At 46.6% G+C, this 22142-nt stretch overlaps 1 protein-coding gene across 3 annotated transcripts in view; it reads right to left on the bottom strand.

Annotated features, from left to right (window-relative positions):
* IFT140 (intraflagellar transport 140) overlaps positions 1-22142 on the bottom strand; it is a 478284-nt gene that overhangs the window by 226189 nt on the left and 229953 nt on the right. For all 3 annotated transcript variants that reach the window (XM_033914590.1, XM_033914591.1, XM_033914593.1), the window contains exon 17: positions 9039-9170. In XM_033914590.1, coding sequence (XP_033770481.1) covers positions 9039-9170 — 132 coding nt within the window. The remainder of the gene's footprint in view (positions 1-9038; positions 9171-22142) is intronic.

Raw genomic sequence — 22142 nt, 5'->3', positions numbered from 1 at the left:
TGACCTACGCTGATAGGGCTAGTCTCACTTTGGGCACCCAAACGTCTGAATCCTTCCCAGGCACAGCTGTTCCAGAACTACTGGGAAGCCTCTTAAGAAAAGATTGGATTTAAAACTCAAAAATAACACATCTAAAGCAGAGTAGATGAGAAGATACTCTCCCACCTCGCTTGCAGAGTTAAAACTGAGGAGAGGGGGAACTGCCAGGAAATTACAAGGAGAAGGAACTGAGGAGAAACATTCTCTGCAAACAACTCTCATGAGTGGGTTGACAACCCTTCTATAAGGGATCATGTTCTGTTTGCACAGGAAATGGCAGTATTGAATTTTTGGTTGGCTCACACTTTCCACAACAAGTGTAGTAGTTAGGGTGCTATATGGGCCTGGGTCCCCTTTCTCTGCAGTCTACTGCATTGCCCAACAGGTTACTCTAGAGACCTGCTAGCAGCTCTATTAAGACTGGCCACAGAATCTGCAGCTGTCATACAGACAAATATGTACTGTAACATGCCCTCTTAAGATTTAGATGCACTGGGGACAAAACAACCAGAAATACGTCTAAAAAGTCAATTTTGAAAATGCCCATTTGGACATCTGACTAATAAGATGTCCAAGTGCCAGTTTATGATACCTTTTGGACATCTTTTTTTGAATTCTCCTGAGGTTGTCTGCCAAGAAATTCCTCTCCTCCTGAATGTAGACAGCTTTTAGAAAGCTGCTGCGAGCAGTCACCCAAAGCCAGATTCGCTGAGCTTCTTGGCAAAGAAGGAGAAATCCTGTTCCTCCTTGTTTGTTTATGCAGTACATTGTTACTTGATAGTCTGTGTGAAGGAGGAGGACTTGAGCGCTCAGAAGATGTTAGAAAGCTTTGAGTGCATAATATATCGCTCTGAGCTCCAGCAGATTGATGTGAAACCTGCGCTTCCTGGTAGACTAATGACCTAGAATCTGAAGACCCTCCAGGTGTGCCCACTGGGCATAAGGGGACACATCTATCGTGATCACCTTTTGATGAGGAGGCAAGTGGAAAAGGAGACCTCTGGAAAGATTGGAGGAGATCATCCACCAGTGAAGTGACTGTCGAAGAGATGAGGTTACAGAAATATGCTGAGAGATGATCTGTCGCTTGATACCACTGAGAAGCAAGGACCTATTGAGCAGTGCAAAGATGGAGTCTGGCAAGAGGCGTAACATGGACTGTGGAGGCCATGTGGTCTAGGAGAACCATCATGTGCCTCGCTGAGATTGTGCTTAGGAGGAACATCCGCTGACTCAGGTGAAGGAGAACATTTTGACGATCTGGAGGAAGAAACACCCTCATGATAGTTGTGTCTAGAATGGCCCCAATGAACTGCAGACATTGAGATGGATGAAGGTTCGATTTGGGGAAACTGATCTCAAAGCCTAGGGCTTGAAGGAATGAGATGGTGCAATTCATTGCCAGAGTAACAGCCTGAGATGAGTGATCTTTGATCAGCCAATCATCCAGATAGGGGAAGATTTGGAGACCATGAGACCGCAAAGCTGCCGCAACTACAATCAGGCACTTCGTGGAGAGGATGCCAGGTCAAACGGAAGGACCTTGTATTGGTAATGACAATAATTCACTTGAAAAAAAAGAGACATTTCCTGGAAGCCAGGTGAATTGTTATATGAGTATAGACTTCCTTGCGAGCCAGTCATTTTGAGCCAAGAAGGGAAAGAGAGTGGCTAGAGAAAGCATGCAAAATTTTTCTCTGACCAGAAACTTGTTCAGAGCTCTGAGATCCAGAATTGAGGGAAGTCCTCCTGTCTTCTTTGGGACTAAGAAATAGCAGGGGTAAAATTCCTGATGTTGCTGATTGAGAGGAACCTCAATGGCATTGAGGAGAAGTAGGGATTGAACTTCCTGGAGAAGGAGAGACGACTGCATAGGGTTGGAAACAGACTCTCTTGGAGGATGATCTGGAGGGAGGGTGGTGAAGTGAAGAGAATAACCTTCCTGAATGATGTGTAATATCCAGAGGTCAGAGGTGATGAGCTCCCAACGATGGATGAAGTACTGAAGCCACCCTCCTATTAGCTGAGGAAGAGGTTGTAGCAGAGGAACTGTGGCTATGCTCTGCAGGAACACGTCAAAAAGACTGGGATGATTTAGGTTGAGCAGCCGGTTGGGTCTTAGGCTGACGTGATTGTTGTTTCTGCTTCTGTGGTGGATGGACAGGAGCAGAAACCTTGGCAGAAAACCTGCGTTGATATGAAGAAGCAGGCTTGAAAGGTCTAGGATGAGTTGGTTTCTTCTTTGGTTTGACCAAAGCATCATAGCAGGTTTTGTGAGTAGAGAGCTTTTGTGTAGCTGTATCTGGAGAAGGTCTGAAGAGCACATCACTGAGACATGGGTGTTGGCAAGATGATCTTGATGATTGACATTCATGTCTGAAACTTGCAACCAGGCTAGTCATCACATGGCCACCGCTCAGGATGTAAGCTCAAAGGTACATATATTGAGCGTACTATATACTTTCACAACTGGAGAACAAAGGAGACAAGCTTTTGGAACCCCCTTCTCCTTGTGGGCAAGTATGTATTTTTGGTAAGCAGAAAACTGCTTAACACGATATTTTAGATAGCAGAAGAAATAAAAATTTTAGTTTCCTGGCCTGTTTGCAAGCATGGAGTTTTGGTATATCCTCCTACCAAACTTATCCATGGTTCTTCCCTCTCTTCCAGGAGAAACAGAAGCATACACACTTGCTGTAGAAGACTTCTTTAAAGTGGACTCTACCACTAGGGATTCATGAGAAAGTTGTGGTTTATCAAATTCCGGTAAAGCAACTACTTTATAAAGAGACTCTAGTTTCTTTGGTCCCACTGGAATAGAAAGAGGAGTCTCAAGATTTTTATAAAAAAGTCTCCCTTAAGATGCCATGTAAGGGCAATTTGAGCATCTTTCTGGGAGGCTGGTTATAGTCCAAGGTTTCTAAAAATTCCTTGCTGTACTTAGTTAACCTCCAATGGAATAGAGAGATCCCTCCCCATTTGATGGATGAATTTTGAAAAAGAAATCTTGCCTGTGGGAGAAGAAGCTCTGGTTGGACATTGGTGTGGAGAATCTGGTTCAGAAGAGTCTTCAGCCTCGGTGGTGGATGGCGACGCAGGGACAGAATCTACCAACAAATCCGAGTCCTGTAACATTGATGGAGAACAATGTTGGTGTCGGTGCCAGTCTGGTGTCGGGTCTCGGAATGCTTACTCTTACAAGAGACCTTTCCAGATTTTACAGGTGCTACATCCCTGGATGACTGGGAAGATGAGGACTGGTGCTGAGATGACTGATGCTTCGACACTCTTGTTGAAAACCTGGAATGGCGTGTAGTGTCTTTACATCGCATCGGTGGAGTCTGTGGTCTGTGTCATGACATATGTATGCTCAGACTGGACCTGCAACGGAGCAGTTGGTGTCGACAGCGGAAGAAATTGTGTCGGTACCAACATTTGAAAATGCTCCCTTAGTTTCTCTCGAAGCAAGGTATCAATTTTTTGCTTCAAGGAAAGCACCGGTAACACAGGCTTTTAGCCAGTATCGCAGGTACATAACTACCGTCTGGTGAGGAGGATGCCAATGTACAAGCACTCACCGATATTGGAACCATGTGCGTTTAGGACTTTTGCGAGGTTGGCATGACTTAATGCAGCTTTGACCTGCATCACAGAGGGTGAAGGGGAAGGCTTCTTAGCTGGCTTACCTAACAGGATGGTGTAGTGCGACACTGGAGTCAGTACCGGTGCCTCTGCCGAGGTCGACATTTTAGGTGTCAGTTTAGATGATGAGGCGGTTGGTGTCGATGTTTTCTCCCCTTCCATGCTGACATCATAGAGCTTTTGCTACTGTAAAAGACAATTTCTGATGGTTTTTTTCTGTAAGGTAGAGCAGCTTTTACACTTCTCGACACGGTGCTCGGGCCCGAGACACTGCAGGCACCAGCTGTGTTGGTCTGTAACCGAAATGGGCCAAGCACAGTGACTGCTCTTTTTGAATTCCGTCAGCAGGTGTGACATGGACGGGAACACTGACTCAGCCAAATTGAATTTGATGGCTGAGGTGGTGAAATGGCCCCGCTGGGCCAAAACCCGCAGACAGTGAAAAGAAAGAAAAAATAGATTTTTTTAAATTAACGGAAAAAATAAGAAAGGGAAGAAAGAGAAAATAGACTGAAAAAGTTACTAAACCGCGAGAGCGGGAAGGCTGAAAAAAATCAATGGCCGTTGAAATGTGACTTAGCTCCACGGAAATTAAGAAACTGATGGACCGCGTGCCTACGTCGGGCAGGAAGGCACTCGTGCATGCGTGGTGTAGGCTATCGGGAACTTTCTAAGATCTTAAAGTGGCGATGCACTTTTAAAGTGTCTGTACCGGGACTCCGTCAGTGACATCATCCACATGTGAGAATATGCTGCCTGTGAGAATATGCTGCCTGCTTGTCCTGGGATAAACATAGAAACATGAGGCAGATAAGGCCAAATGGCCCATCACTAGGGAAAGGCTATTGAAAATGTGATGGTAAAACATCCCCCTATCCCCCCCAGTGACAGGACTATAGGTGGAGGATTCCCACTCAGCTTAGAGGGAACAGTGCCAATCAGGATGGTGAGGATGCCAATATCAAAATCATGAAGGAGTGTAACCTGCATAATGTGGCAGGTGCAGCTCTGGTTGCCTTCATGGGCACACTGGATGGACTATCCCTCTCCTTTACTTTCGCATAGCATGGGTTTTTGCACCAGCAGTGGCGATAACTGCTCCTCCATTCATACAAATTCTATGAGCGTCGGAGCAGTTACTGCCGCTACCGGTGCTAAAACCCATGCTACATGTTAGTAAAGGAGAGGGTATGTTATTATATCTGGAGTTGGTTTTGAAATTCTGGATTTTTCTGCTACACTGATGAAATGGCTGGATCCTTGATATTGTCTGCAGTATGTTACACAGACTAAATCCTGCACAATTTGTTTAAGTTTAACTTGTTTAGTTTTAATTTGTTTAAGTTCTGCCCAATTCGCTCAATTCGTTTAATTCGTCTAAGTTCTGCCCAATTGCTAAATGCTTTTATTTTATTGCTTATATTCTGCTAAGGATCACTTGATTCTTTCAACTGTTTAAGTTCTACCCATTTGCTTAAGCTCACCAGATTTTATTTAATTGTATTAAGCTCTATCCAATTGCTATGGATTCACCAGATTCTAACTAATTGATCTAGTTCTGACCAATTGCCAAACATATCTAATTGCTTAAGTTCTGCCCAATCTCTAGGATTCAATAGATTCTATCTAATTGTTTATGCTCTGCCCAATTGCTAAGGTCCACCAGATTCTTCTTAATTGCTCTAGTCCTTACCCAATTGCCAAGATTTTCCTCTATTCCTGCCTCCTAGCCCCTCAATAGGCCTCCCCAACCCCAACATGAAGCCACACCCGTGGATTCTTCTTCTCCTTCTCTGCACATCCTCCAATATCACCCTCAGCCTGAAACCCCCCTCTCCCAACTTACCCGATTCCATAAATGTCAATACTATTTGCCCTAGCATCAACATCCCCACGCTACTGTGCACCAGAAATCATACTTTAAAAAAACCCCACAAAGAACTAATCATGCCTCCTTAAAGCCCATTCCCCCTGCCAACCTTCCCAACCTTGCCTTTGACTCGCTCAACCCAGTCCCATCACTTTATTGCAATACCAGATCTGCATGCAACAAAACCCAAATTTTGAAGGACCTACTTGAAGATCTTGAACCTGGATTCCTTTTCATCACAGAATCATGGATTGCAAAAGACAACATATTTACACAAAACGAGCTCTGTTCTCATGGTTACCAAGGCCTCTTCTCCCCCAGAATTAACCGAAAAGGAGGTGGCTTGGCACTCCTCCACAAAACATTCCTTGATGTTCAGCTTCTCGAAAAGGGCAGCCATGCCTCTCTAGAATATATGCTAGTCTCTGTCAACGACGAACTCCATCCTCACCCACTGGGTATCCTACTAGTATATCGTCCACCGTCCCCCTGGAACAAATCCTCTGAACCCATTCTCGAGACCATCACAAACGCCTTCCTCAAATTTCATAGATTACTAATCATTGGTGACATTAATCTCCATCTAAACAATACCACCAACAAGGATGCAACTGATTTCATTAACTTCCTCACTTCTTTAGGCTTCCCCCCACCGGCACGCTCTCCAACCCATAAAAAGGGGAACACGCTAGACATCATCAGCTTCCTCGACCTCACAGATTACAAAACTTCGGTCGATAACCCTCGTTGGGGTCATGTCCCTTGGTCTGACCACTTCCTAGGGGCTTTTTGCCTCCCCATTGTCATGTCTCCCCTTGGGTCCCCACCTCGTTCCTCAAACTCCATTACCTTCGGAAAAAAAATTGCTAGTGAACTGTTCTGGACCAAATTCCTCAACCTAATTCCCACCACTCCTAACCCTCCAAACCCTGAATCCAATTGGATCACCCTCTCTGAGACCACCTACCACTCCCTCGCATCACTATCCACTAAAACTGTCTCCTACTCCCGCAAGGCCCCTTGGTATCTTCCATACCACAGAGAACTGAAGCAGAAATGTCGAATATTGGAACGCAAATGGAAAAAATCTAAATCCCCCACAGACAGACAATCCTGGAGGATTAATATCAAATTATACAATACTGAACTAAAAAAAGCAAGGAAGAATTACTACGGTAACAAAATCTCCAGGTCCAACAATCAAGTAATACTTTGTTCAACATCTGGCGCTCCATATCCTCCAAACATAGCACCACCACACTCCCCTCCTCTCCATCTGCAGAAGATCTAGCAAAATTCTTCAATGAAAAAGTCACTACCTTACGATGCTCGTTCCCAAAAGCACCCTCTTACAACTCACTGGTATCCACCGACTCCAACCCCACTCTAACCGTCGCCAACTATATTCCAGCCAACAGATCCTGGACCGCCTTCAAGCTCGTATCTGATTCCCAGGTCGCCAAACTCTGTCTCAAGTTGAAATCCTGCAACTGTACCTTGGATCCTTTCCCCTCCTACCTATACGAGAATATTCCCACACAAGCCATCTCATATCTCACCAAACTTATAAACTCTGCCTTACTTTCAGGCCTATTCTCTGTAGAAATGGGACACATTGCCCTGTCCCCACTACTGAAAAAAGCTGATCTAGACCCCACCATATCATCCAGTTATTGCTCAATAGCAAATATTCCTCTCCTGACCAAGTTGCTGGAGTCCATCATATCTACCCAACTTTCATCCTATCTTGAAAGATTCTCCATTCTCCTACCCTACCAACATGACTTCAGACCCAACTTCAGCACCGAATCCCTATTGGCCTCATTAATCTCAAAGGTCCAACATCTTCACTCTCGCAATAAGTTTGCTGTTCTTCAATTCGACCTTTCTGCAGCCTTCGACATGGTTCATCATGATATACTAATCCTCCAACTTTCTGAAATTGGCATAAACTTAACAGTATTAGATTGGTTCTCAAAATTCTTACGTTCCCGCTCCTACTTCATTAACATGAATGGCTCCTCATCCCTCCCATGGAAACCGATTTGTGGAATTCCTCAGGGTTCACCTCTATCTCCGATTCTCTTCAATGTTTATATGTCCTCCCTGAAACTCCTACAACTGTCCCCCTTGGAAACACTTTACACTTATGCCGATGACATCCTTGTCCTCCTCGAGACCGACTCTAACCTCACCAATCTCTCTGAGAACATCTCCTCATGTATATCGAACCTCCAATCCTGGGCCCTCACCGTACAAATGAAACTAAACGAGACCAAAACAAAACTACTTTGGCTCGGCCCCAAATTAGATCAGCTACCCACCCACATCCCACTGTCCTCTGGCACCACATTGCAGCTTGAACACTCATGCAAAGTTCTTGGCATCATCATTGTCTCCACACTGTCCTTCAATGACCACCTTAATTCCTTAGTAAAAAAATGCTTTTTCAATCTTCACATGTTAAGGAAAGTGAGATCCTGCTTCCATCAACATCACTTTGCTGTCCTCGTACAATCCATCATTCTTTCCAGGCTGGATTACTGTAACTCCATCTACTTAAGCCTGACAAAGAAAAGCCTTCATAGACCCCAGCGGATCCAGAAAAACTGCGGCTAAACTAATCTTCACAAAAAGCAAATTTGACCATGTCTCCCCGCTTCTGTCTAAGCTTCACTGGCTCCCAGTAATCCTTAGGGTTCACTACAAATGCGCCTGCCTAACCTTCAAGTCTCTACACAGTATCCTGCCTCCCCTTTTTCCACTATCTTGGAACTTCTCTAATCCCAACACCACAAGATCCACTCAAAAATTCAAACTTTCCTTCCCCTCTTTAAAAGGCATATCCCATGCAGAAAAATGAGGAACTTCCCTCTTCTTCAGGATCACCGAACTCTGGAACAGTTTTACTACCCCGCTTCGGCTGTAACTCTTCCGAAAACATTTGAAAACTTGGCTTTTCTCCAAAATGCAATGACCTCCCCCTCATCGATATACTAAGTCCCTCTAAACTTCTCTTCTTAGTCCTTCTACTTTCTTTGTAGTTCCTTTCTATACCAATTCCTGTAAACCGTGCCGAGCTCTACATCTGTGGAGATGATGCGGTATACAAACTTAAGGTTTAGTTTAGTTTAGTTTAAAATAAAATAATAAACAAAACAAATTTTTTTTAGAAAAGCAACAAAAAAAATCAATAAATACAACAATGTTGGAAGTCCAATGGAGAGAGAAAACATTCCTTAAATAATATAGTGCTTGTTTTTGTGTATGGCAGAGTGGAAAAAAAAAATAATAAACCGAGGAGACTAGGGCTGAAGAAAGGGCTGTGCATGTTCAGCTCTGTGAAAGCTGTTCTATTTTGGAATTGTATAGTGATGTAATTCATTGCCTGATTGTATCATACTTGTTAACAGAGAAATAGAAGCTCTTTGCTTTAAAGTAGGAATGGAAGATTGTACTATCATACTTATGAGATAACACTGCTCACCTTCTTTGTGAAGTAGTAATAGGGTACTTCAATGCCCAGAAGAGCTTGATGAGTAGGAGCTCGTGGAAAATTGTCCTGAAGCAAAAGGCCATGCTCCTGTGTACTGAACAATGACATAATCATAGCATCCACCTAGAGAAGGACAAGGAAGCAAATAATTGATTTGTTTTCAAGATATGCTTAGTATTTTGGGGATATGATGCTGAGTAGAGGGTAAAACCAATTGTAAATTTGAAAAGGTTGTTTTTATTTGGAGCTTTTGATACTTGGAAGGTAATTTTATAAAGCATATTTCACACATATGCCATCACATACACATATAAAATGAAGATACTTACTTGTAGCAGGTATTCTCCGAGGACAGCAGGCATATATTTTCACACATGGAGGATATCATCCACAGAACCCAGTGCAGATACTGAAAAGTGTTCTGTACTGTCACTTTAAATGTTTGAAGAAGTACCCCCACTGTGCACATGCCTTCCCATCCAAAATCAACGCGTGGGACCATCAGTATAGCAAAAAAGCTAAGAAACCAACCAGGGGAGGTGGGCGGGTTATGAGAATATATGCTTGCTGTCCTTGGAGAACACTTGCTACAGGTAGTATCTGTTTTCTCTGAAGACAAGGAATTATAATATTCTCACATGTCAAATGTCAAAATCCCTAGTTGCAAGGGTTATGACTTGAGAAAAGTTTAGATACTGAATAAACATGAGCTTGGCACAATACAAAAGAGTGGGAGGAAAAGTTGGCTCTCAGGAAGTGAAAAGATTCTACAGAACTGCTTGTCCAAACCAAATCTCTATTCTGGTGTTTTGTTCCAGACAATAATGGGAGGTAAACGTATGTATTGAGGACCATGAAGCCACTTTGCAGATTTCTTCAATAGAAGAAGAGCAAAAGTGAGCTACACTGAAGTCATCTTTGCTCACACAATGTGTGTTGTGATACAGCCTTGAAGCGTCATCCCAGCCTAAACATAGGTGAAGGAGATACAATCAGCCAACCAAGATGAAGCTGTTTGCTTTGTAACAAGAACTCCTTGTCTGTTGGGATCAGAAGCAACAAAAAGTTGGAAGGCTTGGTTTGGTCCAGCTAGTTTGCTAAAGTGCTTGTAGTATGAAGTATGGAGTGTTGCTTCTCTAAGGTGAATGTGATAGATTTATTTAGGTGGAATTCTGAGACTACCTTAGACAGGAATTTGGATGTATTCAAAGGATAAGGTCGATCTGAAACAAGGGCATGAAGGTTGCTAACTCTTCAAATGAATGTGAGAGCTACAAGAAAAAGCACCTTCCAAGTAAGAAGTCTGAAGGAGCATGATTGAAGTGGTTCAAAAGGCGACTTCTTAAATACTGAAAGAACCACATTGAGATCCCAAGCAACTACAGGTAGCTTCATAGGAAATTTGGTATGAAGTAAACCTTTCATGAAAGCACCATTAAAGGATGAACAGACAAGGGGTTGTCATCCAAGGGTGTATGGAAAACCGTGATAGCATTCAAATGTACTCTAATTGAATTTGTTTTTAGACCAAAGTTAAAAAACTGTCAAAAGTAGTCCAAAATGGATGGAAGAGGACAGAAGATAGGCTGGAGAGAATGTAATGTGCACCAGGAAGAGAACTGTGTTCACTTAAAATGGTAACACCTCTGAGTAGGTGGCTTTCTGGAAGCCTGGATAACATCTGATACAGTAGATGAGAGCTGGTAAGAACCTACATGGTTGGAGAAAGAAACCGTACCATCAGAGGGATGAAAGAGGGAACCCTAGTTCTGCAGCAGCAGGGTTGGAAACAGTTCAAATTTCCATGGCTTCCTAGATAAAAGTTCCAGTAGTACTGGAAGCTCCACTTGGCGGGGCCAGAAAAACACAATGAAGATCATGCTGACATGATCTTGACAAAATTTGAGTAGATACCCCCCATATGAGAGAGATTGGAGGGAAAACAAAGGAAGTTGTTCTTCTATTTAGGGCCGAAGAACTTTCTTAAGAGATCACTCCACAGGTGAAGCCTTGAGAGGAATGCTGGCCTACTGCATAACCCTGGTTCTAAGAGAGAGGTTCCAGAGGCTCAACATTAAATATAGTTTTCAAAGTATCCTGTGAACTATTTTCTGCCTCTGCCCAACCATCCTCCCACAGCCCACCCATCCCTAAACTCAAATTACTCTTGTACTACTCTTAAATTACCCTTCACATTTCTGCGGCTGATCTTAACAAGGACAATCAGCACAAACCTGAAACACCTAACCCCCAAAGCCTTCTCACCAGATCTGGAAACTCACCCTTTTCCCCCATACCTGAAGAGGTACTACTGAGGGAGGATCTACTCTGCTAAGGAGAAAAAGAAAAGCCATTGGAATATCTTGCCTGAAGGCATTCAAACTTGGGAAAGGTAAACTTGGTTATATCATTGTAGGTTATATCATTATATGTTATATCATTGTAGTTCTCTTTTTTAGCTCAGCAAAATCAGTTAGGCAATAGTGAAGCCTTTAGAGTCTCTGTTAGGGTTTCATACAAAACAGTGTTTTAGCCTAAATTAGTGTTTTTTTTTGTTTTTTTTTAGTGTTTTAAGTTACATTTCAGGGCGTAATATCAGATTAAGGCACAAATAGCTGTTGAGGACAGTCTATTGTTTGGTGTTAATTTAATTCCCTCCCAACCATCACAAGGCAGAGCTTTTTGATTTATAGGCTCTTCAGCCAACCAGGAACATTTCTCTGCCATTTATTTATTCTTCCAAGTGTAAGTACTTCTGCACCACAGTATGGCTGGGAAACATCATGTCACCAAAGCTGTTGCTCTGGTTACAGCTTCTGTCTCTGTGCAGACAGAAAATGTTACCCAGGCAGAGGGAATGGTTCCATGTGCAAGTTGTCTTCAGCTTGAATCTCTCATGAAGAAAATAAAGGAACTGAGAGAGGAGGTGGCAAAACTGAGAAGCATCCATGAGAATGAGAGATACATCGATGAAATGGTTCATGAGGCGTCAAAGATTTCCAGCAGTGGGGAAGAAGAGGCTGTGCTGAAGGAAGGCAGCAGGACTCAGATTACGGAACCCTGCAAGATTGGTACTGTGACTCCTCCCACCCTTGAACTGAAGAACCGGTATGCTGCCCTGGAAGTGAGGGAGATGAAAGCATCCCAAGGAGAGGAAGGACCAAAGCTTGAAATCCCCAAAATTACTGGATCCGTGACCACTAGGAGGCATAAGGTAGTGGTAGTTGGCGATTCCCTTCCGAGGGGTACAGAAGCATCCATCTGCAGACCAGACATAATGCCACAAGAGGTATGCTGTATGCTTGGTGCCAAAATCCAAGATGTTACGGAGAGCTTTCCGAGACTCATCAAGCGTGATGACTATTATCCAATGCTGCTCATCCACGTTGGCACTAATGATACTGTCAAGGTACCCCTGCGAACATATCAAAAGTGACTTTGTGGCTCTGGGAGAGAAGGTGAAGCAGTCAGGTGCGCTGGTGGTATTGTTGTCCATTCTCCCTATCGAGGGCTAAAGGCCAGGACAGAGAAGCGTGAATTCTGGAGATGAATACGTGGCTACGTGGATGGTGTCGTTGACAGCTTCCTGGACCATGGAATCATTTTCCAAGGGCTGCAGAGCAGGGATGGTGTGCATCTCTCAAAGAAGCAAAGAATGAAAGATTAGGTTTTTCACCTCTGCTAATCTTCCTTCTTGTATATCTCCTCTGGAGCCTGAACTATCGGGTAGTGTATCCATTCCAGCCTTGGCTGCAGAACTTAAAAATAACACCAACCCCCTCTGTGATGTCACCTGTGCGGCCACTCCCCTTGAAGTTCAGTAGGTAGCAAAATAATACAAACAGGAAACAGAAGAAAAAGAGAGCGGATGCGGGGACTTCGCGATACAAATCAATGCTGCTCATGATAACCAAATACATAATCAACAACTGCCAATTAAAGGCTAAGTTAGGATAATAAGAAACTGAAACATTTCACATCTGCAAAACTGAGGAACAGGTCACTAAAGAAGACCCAGTCCAAAGAGCAGAAGGAGCACCACTCCAAGACCCTTAAAACCCCATAAGCTTAAATAAAAGGACACTTGTGGAAATGTTAGAGAGGCTGGTCAAAGAGAGAAAGCCAACTTACCAGTTACTGGCAGGCGACCTGCGAATTGGACAAAACAGATGGGCGGGAGTTCAAGCTCCAGAGGAGATATACAAGAAGGAAAATTAGCAGAGGTAATAAACCTAATCTTTCATTCTTGTACAATCCCTCTGGAGCCTGAACTATCGGGACGTATCAAAGCAGTCCCAAATCTCAGGGGGCCCAATGAGCCTGCCGCCAGAACAGAAGGGGCAAAGGCTGCAACACCCATAGCTGCCACATCAAGCCGGTAAAACCTGGAAAAAATATGAAGGAAAACCCACATGGCTGCCTGACAAATCTCTTGAGGCGAGACCACTTGAGAGAACATAAGAACATAAGAAGTTGCCTCCGCTGAGGCAGACCAGAGGTCCATCTCGCCCAGCGGTCCGCTCCCGCGGCGGCCCATCAGGCCCATTTGCCTAAGCAATGGTCCCAGACTATCCCTATAACCTACCGCTACTCTTATCTGTACCCCTCAATTCCTTTATCCTCTAGGAACCTATCCAAACCTTCTTTGAAGCCTTGTAACGTGCTCCGGCCTATCACAGCCTCCGGAAGCGCGTTCCATGTGTCCACCACCCTCTGGGTGAAAAAGAACTTTCTGGCATTTGTTTTAAACCTGTCTCCTTTTAGTTTTTCCGAGTGCCCCCTTGTACTTGTGGTTCCCCGTAATCTGAAAAATCTGTCCCTGTCTACTTTTTCTATACCCTTCAGGATCTTGAAGGTTTCTATCATGTCTCCTCTAAGTCTCCGCTTTTCCAGGGAGAACAGCCCCAGCTTTTTCAGTCTGTCAGTATATGAGAGGTTTTCCATACCTCTTATCAGTTTAGTTGCTCTTCTCTGGACTCTCTCAAGTACCGCCATGTCCTTTTTGAGGTACGGCGACCAATATTGGACACAGTACTCCAGATGCGGTCGCACCATTGCACGATACAGTGGCAGGATGACCTCCTTTGTCCTGGTCGTGATACCCTTCTTAATGATACCCAACATTTTGTTTGCTTTTCTTGAGGCTGTGGCGCACTGTGCCGACGCCTTCAAAGACGTGTCCACCATCACTCCCAGGTCTCTTTCAAGGTTACTTACCCCTAGCAATGATCCTCCCATTTTGTAGCTGAACATCGGGTTCTTTTTCCCTACATGCATGACCTTGCATTTCCCTACATTAAAGTTCATTTGCCATTTTTTGGCCCATTCTTCTAGCGTCGTTAGGTCCCTTTGCAGATCTTCGCAGTCTTCCATGGTATCAACCCTGCGGTAGAGTTTGGTGTCATCCGCAAATTTAATAACTTCGCAATTTGTTCCTGCCTCCAGGTCATTAATAAATATATTGAACAGGAGCGGTCCCAGCACCGACCCCTGCGGAACTCCGCTCGTGACCCCATGCCAGTCCGAGTAATGGCCCTTCACTCCAACCCTCTGTTTCCTGTCCGCCAGCCAGTTTTTGATCCATCGGTGGACCTCCCCTTGCACCCCGTGTCTCCACAGTTTTTTAAGCAGTCTTTCGTGCGGTACCTTGTCAAAGGCTTTTTGAAAGTCAAGGTAAATGATGTCAATGGATACCCCTTTATCCACCTGTCTGTTTACCCCCTCAAAGAAGTACAATAAGTTTGTGAGGCATGACCTACCCTTGCAGAAGCCGTGCTGGCTCGACTTTAGCTGTCCATTGTTTTCTATGTGTTCACAGATACTGTCCTTAATCAGTGCTTCCATCATTTTTCCCGGGACCGAGGTCAAGCTCACCGGCCTGTAGTTCCCCGGGTCCCCCCTTGAACCCTTCTTGAAGATGGGTGTGACATTCGCAATTTTCCAATCCTCCGGGATCTCTCCAGTTTTTAAGGATAGGTTACATATTTGGCGAAGTGGCTCTGCTATTACGTTCCTTAGTTCCTTGAGTACCCTTGGGTGAATGCCGTCTGGACCTGGTGATTTGTCGCTCTTTAGTCTGTCTATCTGCCTGAGGACATCCTCTTGGCTTACCTCTAGTTGGACCAGCTTTTCATCCCGATCCCCATTTACGATGTCCTCCGGTTCCGGAATATTGGATGTGTCCTCCCTCGTGAAGACTGACGTGAAGAACTTATTTAACCTGTCTGCTATCTCTTTTTCCTCTTTTACCACTCCTTTTTTGTCTCCATCATCCAATGGCCCCACTTCTTCCCTTGCCGGTTGCTTCCCCTTCACATATCTGAAGAACGATTTGAAGTTTGTTGTTTCCCCCGCCAGTCTCTCCTCATATTCCCTTTTAGCTTTTTTAACCACACGGTGACACTCCCTTTGGTGTTCTTTGTGTTCCTTTTGGTTGTCCATTGTTTGGTCCTTTTTCCATTTTTTGAACGATGCTTTCTTGTCACTTATCGCCTTTTTTACTGCAGTTGTTATCCACGCTGGGTTTTTTTTTTCGGTTTTTTTTTGCACCCCTTCCTGAATCTGGGGATGTACAGGTTCTGTGCCTCTTGCATGGTGCCCTTGAGTAGGGACCAGGCTTTTTCTACAGACTCCATCTTCCTTTCGCTACTGTTGAGTTTCTTTCCCACCAATTTCCTCATGCCATCATAATTCCCTTTTTTGAAGTTGAGTGCTGTCGCTGTGGATCTTTTCACCTTTGATGGTCCAATTTCCAGCTTGCACTGGATCATGTTGTGATCGCTGTTTCCTAGGGGTTCTAGCACCGCCACCTCCTTTGCAGGTCCCCCTAGCCCATTGAGGATTAGGTCGAGAGTTGCATCCCCCCGTGTTGGTTCCGTGACCAGCTGTTCCATGAAACAGTCCCTCGTGGTTTCCAGGAATTTGGTCTCCCTTGTGCAGTTTGAGTGTCCAATACTCCAGTCTATCCCAGGGTGGTTGAAGTCTCCCATCACCATCACGCTTCCGCTTTTGCATATCTGCCTCAGCTCAGCCTCCAGGTCCTGGTCGAGTGCTTCCGGTTGTCCAGGTGGGCGATAGTACAGTCCCAATTTTATGTCTGCTCCAGCTCCTCCAGGTAGCTTAATCCATAGTGATTCCAAGTCGTCCGCCCTTACTGTTGTTTCTATCCTGGTTGAAGGTATGGAGTCCTTTATATAAAGCGCTATTCCTCCACCCTTCTTGTGTGTCCTGTCCCTCCTGTAGAGTTTGTACCCTGGTATGGCCACATCCCATTTGTTGTCGTCAGTCCACCACGTTTCTGTGACTCCTATTATGTCCAGGTCCTTTGTACTGGCTATGACTTCTAGTTCTCCCATTTTGGCTCTTAGGCTCCTAGCATTAGTGTATAGGCAATTTAAGTCCTGGTTTTTTGCCTTTTCCGCTGGTTTTCCTCGTGGTTTGGCGCCCCTGCCAACCTCCTCATGGGTTGCCAGCCCCGGAGCTTTGTTGTGTTCATCCCCATCCTGCGGTGCGTCTATGCTGTCCTCAGCCTGCTCCCCCATGTTTGGATGACCCTCTGGCTCCTGTTGCTCTCTCTTAATTCTGCTTGCTAGTTTCGTTTGTGCATTGGCTCCCTGCATTGCGTCCTTGTGTCCTTTTCCCAAAAGTTCCCTCTCAGTCCCGAGCCCTCTTTTACAAATTTCTGGTTCAGTATCCTTGTTTGATACTTTGGTCCGATGTGTCGAGGTCAGGTCGACTGTCGGCTTTCCCCTTCTCTTCAGTTTAAAGCCAAGTCAATGCTGCTCTGGACGTTGCGTGCCAGCAACCTCGTCCCAGCCGTGCTCAGGTGCAGTCCGTCCCTCCTGTAGAGCTTGTTCTTCCCCCAAAAAGTTGTCCAGTTCCGTACAAAGTGGAAACCCTCCTCTTCGCACCATCTCCTCAGCCAACCGTTTACTGCTTGCAGCTCGGTCTGTCTCTTAGCATCTGCCCTCGGTACTGGCAGGATCTCCGAGAAGGCTATCCTCCTTGTCCTCAGCTTCAGTTTCCTCCCCAGGATCCTGAACTGCTCAGTTAGTGTAGTCCTGTTGTAGTTCCTCCTGCTGATGTCGTTGGTTCCAACGTGGATTATCACCGCTGTCTCCTCTGTTTCAGCTCCGTCCAGGATTCTCTCTATTCTGTCAATGACGTCCTTCGTTCTCGCTCCCGGGAGACATGTCACTAGTCGGTCCTCTCTCCCTCCTGCTATGTGACTGTCCACTTCTCTCAGGATTGAGTCTCCCACTACAATTGCAGACTTCCCCTTCCTTGGTTGTCTCTCTGGTCTCAGGTCCGTGTCGCAATCCGTTAGAATTTCCTCTGGGTTCGGTTGGGTCACTATCTCCTCTGCCTGTCCAGCTCCTCCGCAAGGTCCTACTCTCATGGCGTCTGGTGGATTCTGTCCAATTGTTGGTTCCATTCCGATGTGCTGTTTGTCCTGAGCCACCACCCTCCTGCAGGCCTCCTCGATGAATTTCTCGAGCTCTCTTACTTGCTCCGTGACGTGACTCTCTCCGGTGGTATCCTCCGTTGTCCAGCATGGTTCCTCTAAGGTGCACAGTCCTTCCAGCTCCTGGACCCTGGCCTGCAGTCTCCCGACCTCCTTCCTCAGGCTATCCAGTTCCTGACATCGACAGCATATGTACGCCTGCCTCCCGGAGGGGAGGTAGTCATACATATGACACTCGATGCAGTACACTGGGTAGCTCCGCTGGGTTCCTGCAGCCTCCATTTCTTTTTCCCTGCTCCTTTGGTTCCTCGGTGTGTATGAGTGGTGTCCGGCGTGCAGCTAGCTGAAAGGGTAGAGCGAGAAGAGAGTAATGAGAGAGAAAAAAAATATTTTGCTGCTGCTGCTGTCTGGGCTCCTTCTCAAGGCTCCTTCGCAAAGGCGCTCTCGCTAAGGCGAGCGCCTTTGCCGCTCGCCTTCGCCGTGCGCCGAACGGCTGGGCGCCGTTGGCTCCCTTCTTCTTATAGGGGGAGCCCTGGCCCGATGTAACCTCTGACGCGGGTGGGGGTGGGCGGAGCTAACTCTCGCCGCGACCCCGGTCTAACAGCCTGCTCTGGCTGTTTCCTCCTGCCTTCCCCTCTGCCTCTCCGCTCCTGAAAGAGAAGAAACAAAAACAAAAAACGCTGCCGAGGTTTACCTCGTGCCCTGGCTCCCTTCTTCTTATAGGGGGAGCCCTGGCCCGATGTAACCTCTGACGCGGGTGGGGGTGGGCGGAGCTAACTCTCGCCGCGACCCCGGTCTAACAGCCTGCTCTGGCTGTTTCCTCCTGCCTTCCCCTCTGCCTCTCCGCTCCTGAAAGAGAAGAAACAAAAACAAAAAACGCTGCCGAGGTTTACCTCGTGCCCTGGCTCCCTTCTTCTTATAGGGGGAGCCCTGGCCCGATGTAACCTCTGACGCGGGTGGGGGTGAGAGTGAGCCCTCACGCCAAGGGGAGGCTGCTTCCATGCCTCCACATGGGCCACGGAAATGCCCGCATGTAACCAACGCAAGAAGGTAGCCTCGGAAGCAGGCTGACTCTGGCATGCGGGGCCCACCAGGACAAAAAGATAGTCTGATAGACGGAAGTTATTAGTAGTCTCAAGACATCTCAATAGGAGATGCCACACCTCCAGAGACTGCAAAACATGGGTCTTAGACTCGGAACTCGACAGAACAAAAATGGGTAGCCGAACTACCTGGGAAACGTGGACAGCTGACCCCACGTGCAGAAGAAGAGAAGACACGCTCCTCAAAACAACCACAGACTCCGTGATGCGGAGAAAGGGATCCCCGCATGACATAGCCTGAAGCTCCGACAAACCCTGAGCAGACGCGACCATAACGAGGAAATCAGTCTTGACAGCAACATCTCTCAGAGAAATCCCATCTAGAGGTTCATAGATCAGATGAGCCAATGAATGGAGAACCAGACTCACATCCCTTGGAGAACCCGGCAGTCGCAAGGGAGGCCGCAGCCTCCCCACCCCCCCATAAGAAGCCTACAACATCTTGGGGAGACACCTGAGAACTCCTGAGAGAAGAGGGACCCGAACATGACAGTCCCGCCATGGGGACCTGGAAGAAGAAACCGCCAGACGCTCCCTGAGGCCAGCCCACAGGAAGGCCAGAACAGGCGCCACTGATGGGGCAAAGGATCCTTGTGAACTGCTGCACACCAGGCTGAAAAGCACCTCTAGGCCTTCGCGGAGGCTAACCCCATCAAATTCCTGTTGCCATAAAGAAACATGGCAATGACAGCAGAAGAGAAGTCCTAAGCCCTCAAGGCCACAGGCACAACACCAGGTCGCAAGACCAACCCGTCCGGAACTGGAAGGGCTATCGAGCCCTGTGTGAGCAATCTCCAATGGCAAAGAAGACACAGACCCCTCAACTGCACCAGGTCTACGTACCAAGGACAGCTGGGCCAATTCGGGGCCACTAGGAACACCGGACCTGCGTGAGATGCCACCCAGCCCAGAACGGCCCTATCATAAGCCATGGGGAAAAGCCATACAGAAGTTCCCCATCAGTCCATGGTTGAACCAGAGTGCCGAGCCCTGCTCTGCCGACCTCCCGTCGACAGCTGAAGAACCTGTCTGCCTTCTGGTTCCCTGAGGACGCTATCAGATCGAAGGCGGGGTGACCCCTCCAAAGAAATATGGCTTTGAACGCTAGCCCGGACAGGGACCATTCTCCCGGGTCCAGAATCTGACAACTGAGGAAGTCTACCAGCACATCATCCATCCCTGCCACAAGAGTGGAGGACAAGACCATCATACGCTTCTCCGCCTAGGCAACAAGCATCTGAGCCTCAAGGCTCAGCAGGGGACTCCTCATGCCCCTCTGACAAGATGACATAGGCAACCACCAGCGCAATGTCCGAGAATATGCAGAGAATCCCTTGAAATCGCAGCAGGCCAGACAGATACCTCAGAACATCAAAATCTGGGGAAAAACAGTCACCGACGGCCGGAACCGCTCTGTGCGTCTCAGATCTCACAGGATTAGCAGACTGAGGAGACTTTTTCCCGAAATTGCACTTGTGTTACACAAAAACGCCATCCATGCCCAATTTAGGCGCCCCAGATGCAGCAATCATGACTCCAGTGGATTTAAAGGGTATTAGGGCCTCTCAGGAGGAGGGGAGTGCGGGATCTGCTCATGTCTCACCCCCGCTCGCGGCCCACGGCGCACAGGATAAATGGCCGCAAATCTGGCCACCATCCACCACATCTAAGGCATGAATCCATGCCATCCTGTCCTGAGGTGGCCATCTGTGAAGTTTGGAGCAAAAACAAAGCTTTTAATTCCCAAAAATATACTTCTAAAAACTTTTAAGAAAATCCAAGATGGCTGCCGCGGGTACCGATTTTGCATTAAAAAGAGCCATTAAAAATTGCAGGAAAATACTAAAAATGGCAATTTTAGGATTTTATAGGTGGGGGGACCAAGGCATGCAGGGAAACCCCCCAAAACCCCAATTTGAAGACCCCCCAAAATCGGCAAACTCTGTGACTCACAGACATCACAGAGACTTCTGCTGCAATGAAAGTCTATGGCAGCCTGCAACACACATTTCAAGCAAGGAGATCAGTACCTCAGGAGCTGAATAAACTTGATTTTTCAGGTCTTCTGACCGCCTCACCTTCCCTCCACCTCAGATCATGACCACCAGAACCCCTCAGGGAATTAGGGAAGACACGCAGCGCGGTTTCGATCCTAGCGTACCTCCTTGGAACCGCAGCAGCCTGCGCTCTACCCCTTTGCGGAAGAACCAGGGGAGAGATGGCTCGCGATCCTGGAGACCCAATCCAATCTGCAAGCTGTCCAGAGGGCTTACTGGAGTTTCAGGCTTACAGAGCACCCTCCAGAAGCAGACAAACTTTAAAATGGCTGCAATCTCCCACCGAAGGATCACTCGCACGGAGTTGATGCGCAGCACGAGGGCAAACCCGTGGTACCGAAGAAAATAAAAGACTAGGAATTGAGAAACAAAATCACGAGCAGAAGAAAACTAGAAGTTCTCAGCAAGGCTGCAGAATCAAACTGAACTTCAAGGAAAGTGGCCACACAGGTGACCTCGCAGAGGGGGGTTGGTGTTATTTTTAAGTTCTGCAGCCAAGGATGGAATGAATGCACTACCCGATAGTTCAGGTTCCAAAGGGATTGTACAAGAAGTGTCTTCGCCAGCCGGCTGGCTAATGTAATGTAATGTAATGTAATTTATTTCTTATATACCGCTACATCCGTTAGGTTCTAAGCGGTTTACAGAAAATATACATTAAGATTAGAAATAAGAAAGGTACTTGAAAAATTCCCTTACTGTCCCGAAGGCTCACAATCTAACTAAAGTACCTGGAGGGTAATAGAGAAGTGAAAAGTAGAGTTAGAGGAAAAATAAAAATAAAATAAACATTTTAACAAGACAGCATTGATCTAAATACTTTGGAAGGTAGAAGAGAGGAGAGAAAAGAATAGAAGCATGATGAAGTGATGAAGTGGAGCAAGTAAGTTTAGGAGGAGCGATTGACGTTTCCAGAAAGGGCTTCTTCAGGGAAGAGACTTGGCCGACAGTCCCAGGATGCCTATGTCTCCTCCCCTGAGATGTTCTCCCATCCATGCATTCCCTCCCAGACACACTGCCCGTGCCCCAGCCGCTCCAAGGAGGCTGCCCCAGATGAGGCCCACGGTGAATACAGGATTCTCTCCTCTGCGGGAAAGCCGCCCGGAGCCGACAGTCGATCTTCTTAGCGGATTGCAGGGGGGGAATAGTTAACACTCTTGGTGGTATCGGGTCTGTGTGCTCTCGGTGGTTGTGGCTGGTCTCGTTGCTGCTTAGGTGTAATAGCAGTTGATCTCCACTGCTGCTGATATTTAAAAGCAGGCAGATTGATCTCTCCAATGGACTGCAGGGGGAGGAGTTCACACTCCTGGCAGGATCGGGTCTGTGGGTTCTTGGTGGTTGCGGTAGGTCTCGCTGCTGCTTGTATGTAAAAGCAGTTGTTTTTCTACTGCTGCTGATATTTAAAGCAGGTAGATTGATCTCTTAAACGGGATATAGGGGGAGGAGCTCACATGCCTGGCTGGATCGGGGC

Source organism: Geotrypetes seraphini, chromosome 11 (assembly GCF_902459505.1).
Source record: "Geotrypetes seraphini chromosome 11, aGeoSer1.1, whole genome shotgun sequence".
Lineage (NCBI taxonomy): Eukaryota > Metazoa > Chordata > Amphibia > Gymnophiona > Dermophiidae > Geotrypetes > Geotrypetes seraphini.
Note: the sequence above shows the minus strand (reverse complement) of the source record. Positions and strands in the feature narration are given on the sequence as shown.